The 13,808-nt window shown below is 28.2% G+C and overlaps 2 protein-coding genes across 3 annotated transcripts in view; both read right to left on the reverse strand.

The window, feature by feature from the left end:
• The window catches only part of LOC130647929 (cadherin-23-like), a 38,978-nt gene extending 29,026 nt beyond the window's left edge, over window positions 1–9,952 (reverse strand). For both annotated transcript variants that reach the window (XR_008982905.1, XM_057453936.1), the window contains exons 1-12: window positions 8,893–9,952; window positions 8,319–8,384; window positions 7,918–8,066; window positions 5,657–5,710; window positions 4,237–4,323; window positions 3,262–3,360; window positions 2,737–2,832; window positions 1,644–1,769; window positions 1,315–1,393; window positions 859–962; window positions 544–723; window positions 155–283 (exon numbers count right to left, since the gene is read on the reverse strand). Coding sequence is in view for 1 of the 2 variants with exons in the window: in XM_057453936.1 (XP_057309919.1) it covers window positions 155–283; window positions 544–723; window positions 859–962; window positions 1,315–1,393; window positions 1,644–1,769; window positions 2,737–2,832; window positions 3,262–3,360; window positions 4,237–4,323; window positions 5,657–5,710; window positions 7,918–8,066; window positions 8,319–8,384; window positions 8,893–8,962 (1,239 nt within the window). In the remaining variant the exon portion in view is untranslated. The remainder of the gene's footprint in view (window positions 1–154; window positions 284–543; window positions 724–858; window positions 963–1,314; window positions 1,394–1,643; window positions 1,770–2,736; window positions 2,833–3,261; window positions 3,361–4,236; window positions 4,324–5,656; window positions 5,711–7,917; window positions 8,067–8,318; window positions 8,385–8,892) is intronic.
• A 137-nt stretch (window positions 9,953–10,089) lies between these two features.
• Window positions 10,090–12,263, reverse strand: LOC130647935 (biogenesis of lysosome-related organelles complex 1 subunit 2-like). The gene is made up of 5 exons (XM_057453941.1): window positions 12,089–12,263; window positions 11,472–11,588; window positions 10,925–11,044; window positions 10,738–10,842; window positions 10,090–10,607 (listed from the first exon to the last, which is right to left on the reverse strand). The coding sequence occupies exons 1-5, from the start codon at window positions 12,204–12,206 to the stop codon at window positions 10,576–10,578; spliced, it is 492 nt and encodes a 163-aa protein (XP_057309924.1). The 5' UTR covers window positions 12,207–12,263; the 3' UTR covers window positions 10,090–10,575.
• Window positions 12,264–13,808: the final 1,545 nt, after the last annotated feature.

Consider the following 13,808-nt stretch of genomic DNA (forward strand, 5'->3'; position numbering starts at 1 on the left):
AATATTGACATCATTGCCCACTTTAATTAGCTACATTTCATAAAATGCAGTAGGAGAAAAAAGACATGGATCTTATGAAAATTAATAATAAAAAAAGATACAACAAAAATAAAACTTGGTGAAAGGTCAATAACAAGATCAAACAAAACATTACAGTGAAGTTAAATTCATTTCTCCTTTCATAATCCATAACAGCTTCCACACTAAGATATCCAGTAGTTGATTCAATTGCAAAATTATCATCAACATCAACCAGGGAGAACTCAAACTGGTTATTGTCAGGCTAGAAAAAAATTAACATGATTAATATTTTGCTTACCTAACAGCTTGATGAGGAAATTCAAAGTCAGGAATATTGATTTCTTAGAAAGAATGTATGTGGAAAAAAAATTTATATTCCGTTGTAAAAGTTGATGCTTTATTAAAAAGCAAATCGAAAATTTAACAAAGACAAATTTTGTGTTTGTTTGATCAACAAGTAGAAACCCATAATATGAGAAAACAGATTAATAATTGTTTTTAAGTTTTAAAGATAATTCTAACCAGAATGTCTGCATCCGTAACTCTAAATCCCTGTTTGATAATGGAACCAATTGGTGTGTTTTCATCAATGATTATTTCGTACTGAGATGAAGTAAACATTGGTTTGTTGTCGTTTACATCCTGAGTGAATATGACCACAACAACTGAAGTTGCTGAAGAAGGATAATCTCTCTCTATCGCCTGTAATATAGATTGATATATAGATAATTTTTTTGTTTTTCACAAAATAATGAGACATTCTAGTTAAAGAAAATAATTTACATAAATTTGTACAAAATGGAAAATTTATAGTTAATACAAAAAAACCCAACTCACATCAACATTTATTCTATATGCGTATTTCGTTTCACGATCCAAATGTTGTTGAATAGAAATAATACCAGAAGTTGTATTAACTGAAAACTTATCTGAATCTTCGCCTAAAAAGAGTGGTTCAAACTGTAGCAAAAGTTCAAAGAGTTAATAGGCACATTTCGAAAGAAGTTTTAACAAAACGAAGTCCTCATCAAAAATTTAATGTTAGTGTCAGAATGGTGATTTTTAACATGTATAATCATAAATTTTTTGGTTTCCATTTAATTCAACAAGTCAAGGTGTTTATAATAGTCATAACAAAGGACAGAGATGTTTAAAAAAGTGTAACAACTTTTTTATGCCTTCACAAAAGAAAGATTAAAGATTGCAGAGCACTTCATTCTATCTAATTCTACTTCTTCTAAAATTGCTATATTCAAAATCTTAGATATTTTGTGGAAAGAATGTGTAACAAACCTCTCTGCAATCTATATATTATAGCAGCGTTAATTCCCACATCCCCATCAAATGCATGCACTTTTAATATTGATGATCCCTAATGTATAAATTTGAAAACAATTTTTTAATCATATTCTAAATTTAATAATTCCTCTAAGTTTAGATATAAATTTAAAACTTAATAAAATAAACAAAGTAATTATTACGACATAAATATTATGAAAAGTTAATATTATTTAAGAAAACTTGATATTATTAGTATGTGATTTCAGCAGCTAGTTACATTTTTAAAGAGTTATATCCCTGTAGCAATGAGATAAACATATAAAAACAACATTAAGACATACCAATGGAACATCCTCATTGACCAGTACATTATAAGGAGATGACTGAAATATAGGATCTGTATCATTCACATCCAACACATTTATTGTTAATATCGCTGTCGTGTTAAGGCTAGGTGTACCTTTGTCCTAGAAGAGTGTTTAATGAGAAAAAAATTCAAATGTGTATAAGCATACAAGGAACACAAAAACCGAATAAAACACCAAAACGTCATTTGGAAAGTCGATTTTTCATGAAAAAAATGAATCAAAACATAGTGAAATGTAGATTACATCTGGCACAAAATAATTTTAACCCTATTTGGTCCGTTGACCTAAGGGGGGAGATTGTGTTTTTCTCACTTATGGTAGGTTAAGAAGAAACATAATGGTAGCAATAAATTTTTGCATATGTTAGCTTGAAATTTGTCCAACATATCAATATATGTTTAAAATTCAAATACTTTAATTCTAGAGCGAATTTTAGCATTCATTTAAAGTTTCAGTCAATCAAATAAAAGTTATTTAACATTTTTTCCGGTTTTTACATAATTAGCATGATAAAAAAAAAACAATTATTTGAGCAATTATTTCAGGTACAATCCAAAAAAATTAGGTAATCAGATAAAACAGGTTTCCAAAAGTTGCAGAATGATTTTCCTTGATGAAATAAAGTTTCGTTGTATTCTAATTCTAACAAATGTTATTATATTTTCCTTATTATCTTATTATATAGATTTCATAGAGATTATTAGTGGTAGTTTAAACTTTGATGCAGTAGCATTTCACTATGTGCCTGGTACATTCTTTTTACCTTGTACATCAGTTTAAAGTTCAGTTTGCTATATGCACATATCAACATGGAATACCGATTAAATTTGTTACAAACATTTTAACATAACCAGTTAAAATATATATATTAGGTGGCAAATTAGTATTAGACTTGGATACATCATAAAAATAAACCAACATATCCCCTAACTTGCATATATCTTGTTATTGTTATTGTATCATAGCATCAAGAACCATTTGTATGCCAACAAAGGTACAGAGTTTGCCAATAATGATCAGCTTATTAAGTGTGTCTTCAATAAAATTCATAGAACACACAACTTACTGCTGCAATAACACGTAACGTGTAACTTTTTTTCTTCTCAAAGTCAAGAGACTTTTTCAATGTTATGTTACCACTAAATGCATCGATACCAAATGTCTAAATAAAATAAAAAAATAAAAAAATCAGTCACATCATTTAGGCAAGCATAAGTTAGCCAACTATTTACTCCTGCAGTTGTTCACCCAATTAAACTCATGCAACCAAACATCATTTACCTGTAAATTTATTTGTTGTAAATTTATTTATCCTTTTTTAAGACAAATAAAGTAATTTGACAACACATTTAATTTAATGTGTGAAATAAATTAACAAAATAACAAAAAAAATAATAAAAAAATTTTTTTTTTAGATGTACCTCTGACAGAGATTAAAATAAGAAAAAAATAAATGTCGGGAATAAATTAGAAAAATAAACAAGACAAAGTTTTTTTTCTAGATATATCTCTGACAGAGATTGGAAAAAGTAAAAAATAGATGTGGGAAATAAATTAGAAAAAAATAAAATATAAAATTTTCTAGATATACCTCGGATGGAGATTGGAATAAGTAAAAAATCTTTGCGTTTGTGTCGAAATCAGCATCAGTAGCTTTTAATGTTAAGATGGTTGATTTGATAGGTGCATTCTAAAAATCAAGAATATTTTGAAAAACCAATAAACATTAAATCGATTTTTTGTTGACGCTAATTTATGATTTCAATATTTACGATCCTAGCAAAGTATCTACACAGGTATTTATCAGTTCTTTATATGAAAACCAAGTGCAATTTACACAAGTTATGCAATAACATGCTACACACAAGAAAGTGAAAGCAGCTGTTAGTAAAAAAAAGTAGTTGTATATGGAAAAGATGATAAATAATTTTAATGGTGAAACCAGGTTTTTACCTTTTTATCCAATCGTTTTATTTTGTTAAATCTTTATAACCTTGTTGAGAGAATTTAGGTTTATAATAAGTTATTTTATAAATGGGTCGCATCTGAGGCTTTTTTTTAACTTTTTAAATAAACCAAGGTCTACTAAATTTTTTAGTCTAAATTTTAGTCTAAATTTAGTTCAAAATGCACTTTAACTATGTGCAAAAATTGTTTCATGATTACTCAGCAAAAATCATGCTAAGCTTTGCAGTGTAAGGTTTACAAAAATTGTTACAACGTACCAAGCTTGTTGCTATTAGTAGTTTAATTTTTGATAAGTTGTAAAAGGTAAGTTAGTTCTCACAAAAAAATACGTCAAAACATGACAGGCTAGTGCGGAACTAAATTTAACTCTTTTCTTACTAAATTTAACTCTTTCCTTACTAAATTGCCAACAAACCATTCTAGACATTTATTTATATGAATAATAAAATAATTAGATAACTCATGTACATTGTTTCAAAGTAGATGTTGCAAAAAATCAACCCATTATAACAAGAATTTATTTTAGAAAAATCAACTTTTTTCTAATCAAAAGTAGAAAATGAATTAGCAAATTAACAATATTTCGTATATGAATTACCTCATAAACTTCAACTAAGTTTGTTCCTTGAAAAACAGGTGCATTATCATTGACATCGAACACAGTAACATAAAGAAGGATTGAATCCTAAAAAGAAGGGATAATTAAAATTAAAAAGGGATTGGTAATTTTGTCATATAACATTGTTTATATATCATTTCTTTGTAAAATACTTTCTTTGTGAAAACCAAACTGGAATTAGGATTATTGTAAATTTTAGGGCCACAATAAAATATAAAGTTTAGGGCACAAAACGCCTTTGCAAACCAGCTAATAAAAACAGCTTGAACATTAACTTTTTTTCTAAGATTATACATATGCATATTTTTTTACAGTAAATTGCTTTAATCTTATTTAGATTTCTAAGTGAGATTTTATTGTAGCCCTAAAAAGCTTGCTGGTGACAACAAAATAATTGATTTACTGACTGGAGGGGGGGGACTGCATAAACATCTTGGTCAGTATTACTAGAATCCAAAAGGCTTGGTGGATACAGGATCTTGCAAAAGTAATGGTATACATCGCATTCCTTAAACTTACTTGTATAATGAACATTGCACACTGCCTTGAAAATGAAAAAAATGTTATGTAAAAATTTTGAGTAATTTAAGAGAATTTAGGAGGCTTGGGAGGCAACATTTAGGAGGAAACACTAAAAATTTATAAAATTATTGGTTATTTTAAATTTTGACAGAATTTCAGGAGGCAACAAACACAGCCTTTTCCAATACACATACTGGTTAATCTATTTTAAAATGTGATAACATCGCAAAACACAACAGTCTAAACGAATTTTGTTTTACTGTAATAGCATACAAGTTATTAATCCTATTTATTTTCGCAACAAGCACATACGAAAATAATTAAAACTTCGCCCAGACATGCCCTGAGCGTGAAATGAGACTGGCTGTCAGACTACATACAAACAAATGTTATTTGCATTGAACACTAATCATGTGCGTGTGGAAAATACTTTTAAGTGGAGAAAAAAAGCACTAGAAATTAATTTATTGACACTTAGTGTGTTCCTGTAAAGAAAAAATCAAGAGACCTAGTGATGAACTTAGCTACATTAACCCAAATGTTTGTATGATACATGAGAGATGGTGACGTCAAAAATCTCCAAAAGTGACAAAGATAGTCAGCCACTTACATCTCTGTGAGCTAGTAACAATTTTTTTTCACTGTAGATGTCTGGTAATAATTATTATTCCAAAATTATTATGCCAAAAAATGAAGAAAGATTAAACAAGAAATTTAAATAAGGAATGATCAATTGTAAAAAAACTAAAGCACTTAATGGGAGTGCGTTCTACCACTATATAATTATGGCATGTGTGATAGGGTGCCAGTGTGTTTGCTAGAATTAAAACTATAGATTTTATTTTGTTTAAAGAATAAATAATGAAGGAAAACTTACCAGTTGTTGTGCTGTGTCAGCTATGTGAGCATTGAACCTGTACAATTGTTTATTCTAAGAGATTACAACAAAAATATCACACTATTATAAATTGGTATAGACATCTTAAGTTGAGCAACTCTACTTGACAGTTTTTTGGATTCCTTATCTAAAATTACATCAATGAAATATAAAACAAAGCAAAGTGTATTATTTATATATTTTCAATGTGTATTTTTTTGTTGTTATAACGCTTGTTTAGTTTATGCTTAAATTTTTTTAACCCTATCACAGCTGAGGTAGAATGGGGAGGGAGAGGGGGTGCATAAAGTGGTTGCAGCCTCCTCGACTAGGCATAACATTTGTTGGGCATGTGATTTAGTGAGAAAACTTTGTAACTGAGGATTGTAACAAAATTTTGTACTTTGGAGAGTACTGCATTTTTAAGACGAAAAAAATGTTTTTGAATTTCAAAAAATTCATGCGAGTGTCATAAGATCATCTCTCAAAATTGTCCGCATAAAATTACCAATGATATCACCAGTTTTGAAAGAATTCGGTAAGATCGATCAAACACACAATTGAAAAATAGTTTGAACTTCAACTGCAAAACATTTTAGAACCACTTGCAGGTAAATAGTGAATAACACTAAAAATATTTAATTCATTATTAAAATTTGTTTAACATTAAAGGAAACCCAAGGTATAAATGATGTTGGACTTATATTAAAGAGCTTAAAAAGTTAGCTAACAAGTCTTTTTAAATTTTTTAAAAAGCTATTTTCGTTCTCAAGATATTCACATTTAAAGAATTTCAGATTTAATTATGCTGCATGAATTATGATGTCATATTTCAGTAGTAGCAAATTTTGACATTTTTTGTCATCAGTAATTTTGACCTATTAAGGGATGTGCATTCAAACTTTATCAATGCACAGACATTATAAAGGTGTATTGATTAACATAATTTTTTTAGCCACAAGACACTCGTTTGCTCATTCCAAGCCTCTTAATTTTGTGGTGATACATAACAGCTTATACAAGCTTACCCAAAACATTTTATTGCAAATAACGTTGCATATCCCAAGTCATAGGGTTTTATTTTATTTTAATCAAGATCATCATGATAGAAGTAAAGCTATGAAAATAAATATTTTTTAATACTTTTTGCATGATTTAGATGTCGTCCAGACCTTTAAATCTGCCTTTTTTTAAGGTTTATATTAAATTTAGAGAATACAGTAACTGGAACCTCCAGACTGAGAAAAATAGTTCAAATTAAGTTAAGTCTAAAATTAGATTACCAGAATAATTACCAGAAAAAAGTGCAATCTTGACAATGAAAAAAGCATGCAAGTCCCTTGTAAATTGAATTTTCCTTGACATACAGCATTATCTATATCTATATTACATCAGCACTTAATAAAAACCAGAAAAAAATTGAAATCTGACATTTATCTAGTCTTTGATTTTCTTTTCTATAGTAAAACGTTTGGGTTATTTAAAAGAATTGGCCTTAGGAATAGACGAAAAATGGGCTGAAAAAACCTGAACTGAATATTGCTGAGAAAAATCATTTTAGCTTATTGAATAGTTTGGCAGGTGGAAATTTGCAAAGCAGTCAGAAAAAACACTAAACCAGTACACTCCTCCGTAAACAAACATGTCTTGGGTCACTGAATCCTTTAGAACACAAAAACATGTTGTTGCATCGCTTAATTATGATCATAGGGTAATAATGGAAAATCCCTCCTTTGAGGACATATATTGTAAACATTTTTCGTGGCTGAAAATTTGAAAACTTTTAATTTTTAATTTTAAGTTTTTTTGCCAAAATTTTTAAATTTCTGAGCCTTCTGAGTAAAGTTTTTCTAATTAAAGTAACATTGCCATGGATATAATTTGCAGATTTGATTTCATTTTTGACATCATTTTTTATTTGAATGACATCATTAAAATTAGTTTTTTTTATATGAAACCATTTTTTTTTATATTCAATTTACAAGTCCACCAAGAATTAATCATCAGTAACAGGTGATTTTAATACAATGCTAGCATGGAAAATAATTTTCTGTATGTGTGACATATTTGGTCCTTATGATGTCATCAAAATTACTTGGAAAAGATTTGCATCCAGAATTTCATAACTTAAGCATCAGTATATATAAGCAAAAAAGGTATAATAGGGTTAAGGCAAATTTGTTAACAGCTTAGTGAAAATAAATCTCTGCCTGTATAACAAAATTGTATATAATGATGAAACTTGCATAAATTATACATACTTCTCGATCTAGTTTACCCTTGACACTAACATTTCCAGTTTTTTCATTCACTTCAAACTTTTGTGATTCATCACCATCAATCCAATATCGTAAACTTTTGTTCGGGTCCTTGTCAATGACATGTAGGCTTAACTTAACAATCACATAACCTATGAAGCCGCATATTATCATGAGTAAAAAAATACCCTGGTATACAATTGGAAAATGGAGAAATTTATATCTCAATATTATTTATCAAAGGTGAAAATTTCTTTTTGATAAGTATATATATATAGTATATATGATTAATAGAAAATTTAAGTAGGTATATCAAAATTTTAAAATTTTTCAATTTGTTTACTTTTTCATCAAAATAAATACTTAGCACTCAAGTTATTGTTCAATGTAATAAAAAATCAAACCTGGAGACCTCTCTTCAGCAACATTAAGTGTTAAGAATGTTGTATTAAACCTTGTATGATGTCGTCCTAAAATATATAATATTGTTATTCACACATTTAACTTTACTGATTTTTTTATTGCTAGACATTTAATTTTACTAAAGTTTAAATTTATAGGTTAGCACAATTTTTTTTACAATTCGAAATTACATAACAATTACAATATTGAATTACATAGTGTTTTTGTTAAGTGCCAATTGAAAAGAAAAATCGGTATAAATAAATTTCTCAAAATCTTTATCCTGCAATATTCTGCTTTAATTTTTGTCATGGATCACTTTTTGCCTTTCTTTTAAGATAACAAAAAAGTTAACAGAAGTACCTAATTTAAATTAAAAAAAAACTGTCATTAAGGAAAGTTTTTCCACACTTTGTGCCAATATGAAACAGTACTAAGGTTCCAAAAAAAATTGCTTGAAGAAACGGATATAGGTCTTAGATATTTGTCAAACTAATGTTAAAAATATTTTCATCATTATCCTTAGCAACTTTAAGCTGCATCATGTTAAATTTTAACACAATATAAAATACTTACCTGAACTTGTTGCAACAAACATAAAAAAAATAGCCAAAAATTTGTAACACATTTTTTTATACAGCTTCATGAAAAAGTTTTAAAACACATCTCTTACAAATCAAACATTTTGTCTGAAGGAACTAAATTTAAAAACGTTTTTGCTGGCTAATTAACAATGCTATTATCTTTGTTTCCTCAAAAGGTTTATAATCTTAAATACACTTTTATTAATTACTTATAATCCATTTTACATTTTATATTTTAATAGATTTCAATAGATATGAGATTACAATATCCCTTATGTATCATGCATATAAAAAACATCATTCCTTCTTTATGTAGGAGTATAATAAAACATTAAAATATAGTATGGGAAATGTAAGCTAAAAAGACATGCAATAGGAACAATAATGTATTAAATATGCTAAAATTTGGCACATAAGCACAAAATAAATTTAGTAAGAAAATTCTACCATATAGTTCTGTAGTAAATGATATTTACCATTGCAACTCTTTAAGTGGTTCAGATTTAATCCACCAAATCAATGTATACACACATGAAAGACTGCAATCATAGAAACAAAATAACATAACATTCAGATTTTTTCTAACATTTTCGATTCTTCTTGAAAATTTAATCAAGTATTATAAGAAACTGGTTGGTGACCTGTGGAAAAATCCATGGATTCGCCCGTCCTTTTTATACCACATTGCGTGCACTACTTGCGGGTACTATTAGACAATGGAACATAGGCTTGGATAAATCACGGGTTTGCCTGATCTTAATTTATTGCGTTTCGTGTTTTTGTAACACAACTTAGTTTTCTGGCAAAAACAGACAGAGGGAATACAGCTATAAAGATGAAATACCTTTTCGGTAGCACAATATTATTTTTTAACTGAATTTAAATTCATAAGTTAAATTGTCATACATCTATCACGATCTGGTAAAATAAGACAAAAAAGAAGACACACATGACTTTCATTACAAAATCTTCTAATTGTGGCTGTGAATTTGTGTATAATTAACCCTTTAATATAACAAATGCCAAGCAAATTAAGACATCAGAAAAAAAAAAAAAAACAGAAACAGAAAAAAGGTTCTCTGAATAAATTTTATACGTTCCATGCTCTATTTAAGAACCTCAACAGACATCAAATTTATGCTGTTATCACAAAATGCTTATTAAATAGAAAAATAAAAAACAAAATATGAAAGAACATCTTTCTCGCTAAATTTATTTCAAAATAATACTTTTTACAAGAATATTGTGGCGATCCGTAATAAATGTATATACAAAATTATTTCTTTCAAAGTTTGTCACTTTCTATAACTAAAATGCAAGAAATGTCATAAAAAAAATTCTAGCTGGAACAACGAGCCATCTGGGCTGAACAATAAGTCACTTTTATAATCAAATTAGTTTCTCTTTTTTCATTCAGAGAGCAATAAAAATCTTACATTTATCCACAATAATTGTTTTGGTTCGGCAGTGAAAGAGTCAACGAAGTGCAAAAGTGTTAAATATAAACCAAAGAAACTGCAAACACAAAAGTAATAGTTTAGAAGGAATGGCTTTAGGAAAAACATCTAAGATAAAAATTCACCTTTGATAAAAAGATTGGTTCAAATGTGCACATATAGCTTAAATAAAAATTATAACCACCACTTCCTTTTATTTCGGAAAATTGATTATGTTACTATCGTTTTTCCAAGGTTTTAAACTTTGATTCTAAAAACAAATATCATATATGATTTTCCAAGATAAACAACATAAAAACGAAAACATGAAGCAACAGCACAATTTTCTGCAGTTAATGTAAACTTTATTTTTAATATTTCAAGAAGTATGCCGAACTTACCTAGTTGCTTTGAATAGTCATCTAATTTATATGCGGTTTGTTCTAGTTTTAAAACGCTCTCCTCCAAAAGTTCTATTTGTGTAAGGTAGGGACTTAATAATTTATCTAAAAATACAGCAAGAAAAAAAAATTAATTTGATAGCCAGCCATGTTGTTATACATTTATACTGTCAAAAGCAAAACTTACATTTTTCATTTATCTCCTCCATTTTAATAATTAGCGTTTTCGTGGATGTTGACATTTCATCGTATTTATTTATTGTTAGTTGGTTCAGCGTTTCTATTAATTTATAGTCTTCTGATGTTGCTAAAATGTAAGATAAATATGAAAAAACACGGATCATCTGGAGAAAAAGAGACAATAACAGAAAAATGTTAGTGTCAGTTTTTTGAGTTTTCGAATTAGACTGCATAAAGTTTGTTTATTTTATGAACTTCTAATAAGTAATAATACAGTTATTATGAATTATTAAAAAATTAGATTTGGTATAAATTAGTTAAACCTTTAGAAATATTTATCCCAAATTCTGGAGAAGTTTAAAGCTACGTACCAAAATACAAGCCTTATACATTTAAATGATTTTACACAAAACATTTAGCCTTTGTTAACAAACCTCGCAACAAACCTTGCAACAATCTTTAAAACGTTTTTTCTGGAGTTTCATAACAAAGTACAATAATATTATTTATCACTTTTTAATAGTCTTATAATGAACTACTTTATTATAGCATACCAGATAATTCTCCATTTAAATAGTCAGCAATTTTTTCCACCATGTTGTTGCATGATTCTTCTATAGTTACTTTTTTTGCTTGTTTCGATTGTACGTCAGGCTTAGGTGTTTGAGGAGCTATAATAAATTATACTAATTATACTAACATTTTCCAGATTATAGGATTACGCTTACACCCAGCCATATTTGTGTTGAAACACGTTTTTGTAAGTGAAGACTTTTAATATTTTAGATCTTTACTATCATATACATATCATTACAAAATACTAAAGATTTTTGCCACTGTTCTTAATTTTAATTACATCAATTATATGCTTCAATTTTAGGGGCAATAGCAATCCAAATAAATTTGGCAAAGATTTTTTAACTGTTAACATTTCTATAGAATATTTGCTATGACGCACAACAATATTTTGGAAACAATTTAAATCAAAACTGAAGAAGGAAAGAAGGATGTTACACAGAAGACAGACTAGTTAAATTTTTCCCTGCATAACTCTTATACAAAGGACCTTGAGTTCAATAGTAAAAGTACACTTGAAAAAATTCAAATACATGTCCATTGGTAGTTGCATATATCCTCATATCCCTATTTGCTTTGGCATATAAGAACTTACTTGCAGGACTGCTTTCTGGAGATACTGTGTTATTTTCACCTTGATTGCCAATATCTGTGCTTGATGAACTTGTTGATGCGTTACTTGTGTTGATACTGTCTTCAACCGTAGAATTCATAATTTATATAGTTTTAATCTATACAGTGATACTCACAGTTATTTTTGATGAAACAAAACGCAATCAATATACTAAAGATTATATAATAAACATAATTTACTTTCCATCAAAAATCAGTCAAGTCAATAATGTTTTTGATAATTATTTTCTAGAAAAAAGACTGATAATTGTAATTAGCTTAAAATATATTATCAAAAAATAAACAGAAAAAGTACTTTACTCCAAACTTTGCAAAGAACATGATTATTTAAATGGAAATGTAACTCTCTCATCAGGCGGTCTTGCGTTCAAACCCGGCTAAATCATGCCAGAAATTATAAAAGTGTGAATCTATCCTTTCTGCTTAGTGTTTAGCATGAGAATAGGATTATTATTTTATGCGGTTGTTGAGTGATTGCTGTCCTTGTACTACTTTTGTAGCTCAAATAGGAGCTTTGAATGCATTAGGACCCTTGTGCATGAGTCTGTTGATAGCACTACCAATAGGAACTGAAGAGGCTATCCTGGGTAAACAATTCCAAATAATAATAATTTTGCACTGAATTTAAGAGCAGATTTTTCCCAAAGTGAAAAATTTTGAAGAAAAATAGAGAATTTTAGAAGATCAACTATTTTCTTATTTCTTAGATTTTCTTAAATCTATCAATTTCGGCCAAGAACAAATATGTTTAAGAAAGTATTACTTTTAGAATAACTGATTAAAAAATCAATTGAAATAAAGCTTTTGATGAGAGATGTTGCTAAAATGAAGGAAAGAACAAACAAGTTTATTAATATAAAAAATGTAAATTCTCTGTAATTATTATTAGTGTACCTAAAAAAAATAGAGAAGTTAAAAAATGAGATTTGTTCACATTCCCAACTTTTTAGAGGACAATGGGGATTTCGAAGGTTTTTCAAAAAAAGAGAACTTTAGAGGATTTTAAAGGAGACGTGGCCACCCTGCTCATATTTAAGGACAACCAAATATAATTCCTACATAAATGTAAACATAAAAAGTATCAGTGTAACGGGATAAAATAGCATCTCAGCAAATACAATTTATGGAAAATACAAAACTAAGGTGTGTTACTTAATTTTCAAAAATATTAATTCTTAAAATTTAATGATTATCTATACGTAGCACTAAGTTAGTTGCAGCAGTTAAATCCATAAACATTGCTTTCTGAATTTAAGCTAAAGACGTCTAATAATGTATTGGATGGTTGAGTGTAGATATGTGATATATATTGGCCTGCTTACTTTAAGAACTTTAAGAACACAAATACATAATCAGATTGTTTATGGAGGCAAAACTAAAACACTTGACATTGTGAAATAGATTATGCCATGTATAGTGTAATACATGGTAGATTGTGCTAGGTAAAAACAACTGACTTCATAGAACCAGTGTACAAAATTTATGTTTTGTTAAACTCGTCATAGTTTTAACAACAACTATTTCAAACGAGATTGGTTATATTAAAAGTCATCTATAATAATTTGCAACAATACTGATTATTACTGATTATTGAACATAAAAATAAAGATTAAGACAAGCTTTAGGTTACTTTATCTGGAATACTTTTCTTATTACTGGTACTGTTAAAGTCCCAGTGCATT

Source organism: Hydractinia symbiolongicarpus, chromosome 6, assembly GCF_029227915.1.
Source record: "Hydractinia symbiolongicarpus strain clone_291-10 chromosome 6, HSymV2.1, whole genome shotgun sequence".
NCBI lineage: Eukaryota > Metazoa > Cnidaria > Hydrozoa > Anthoathecata > Hydractiniidae > Hydractinia > Hydractinia symbiolongicarpus.

Bases quoted from the DNA above. Each gene is read 5' to 3' on its own strand.
- LOC130647935 (XM_057453941.1), bottom strand. From the start codon at position 12,206: ATGAATTCTACGGTTGAAGACAGTATCAACACAAGTAACGCATCAACA. The intron at 11,589-12,088 runs GTAAGTTCTTAT...AATTTATTATAG, and splicing joins TCCAGAAAGCAGTCCTGCAA to CTCCTCAAACACCTAAGCCT. The intron at 10,608-10,737 runs GTAAGTTCGGCA...ATTTGTTTTTAG, and splicing joins TGACTATTCAAAGCAACTAG to AATCAAAGTTTAAAACCTTG.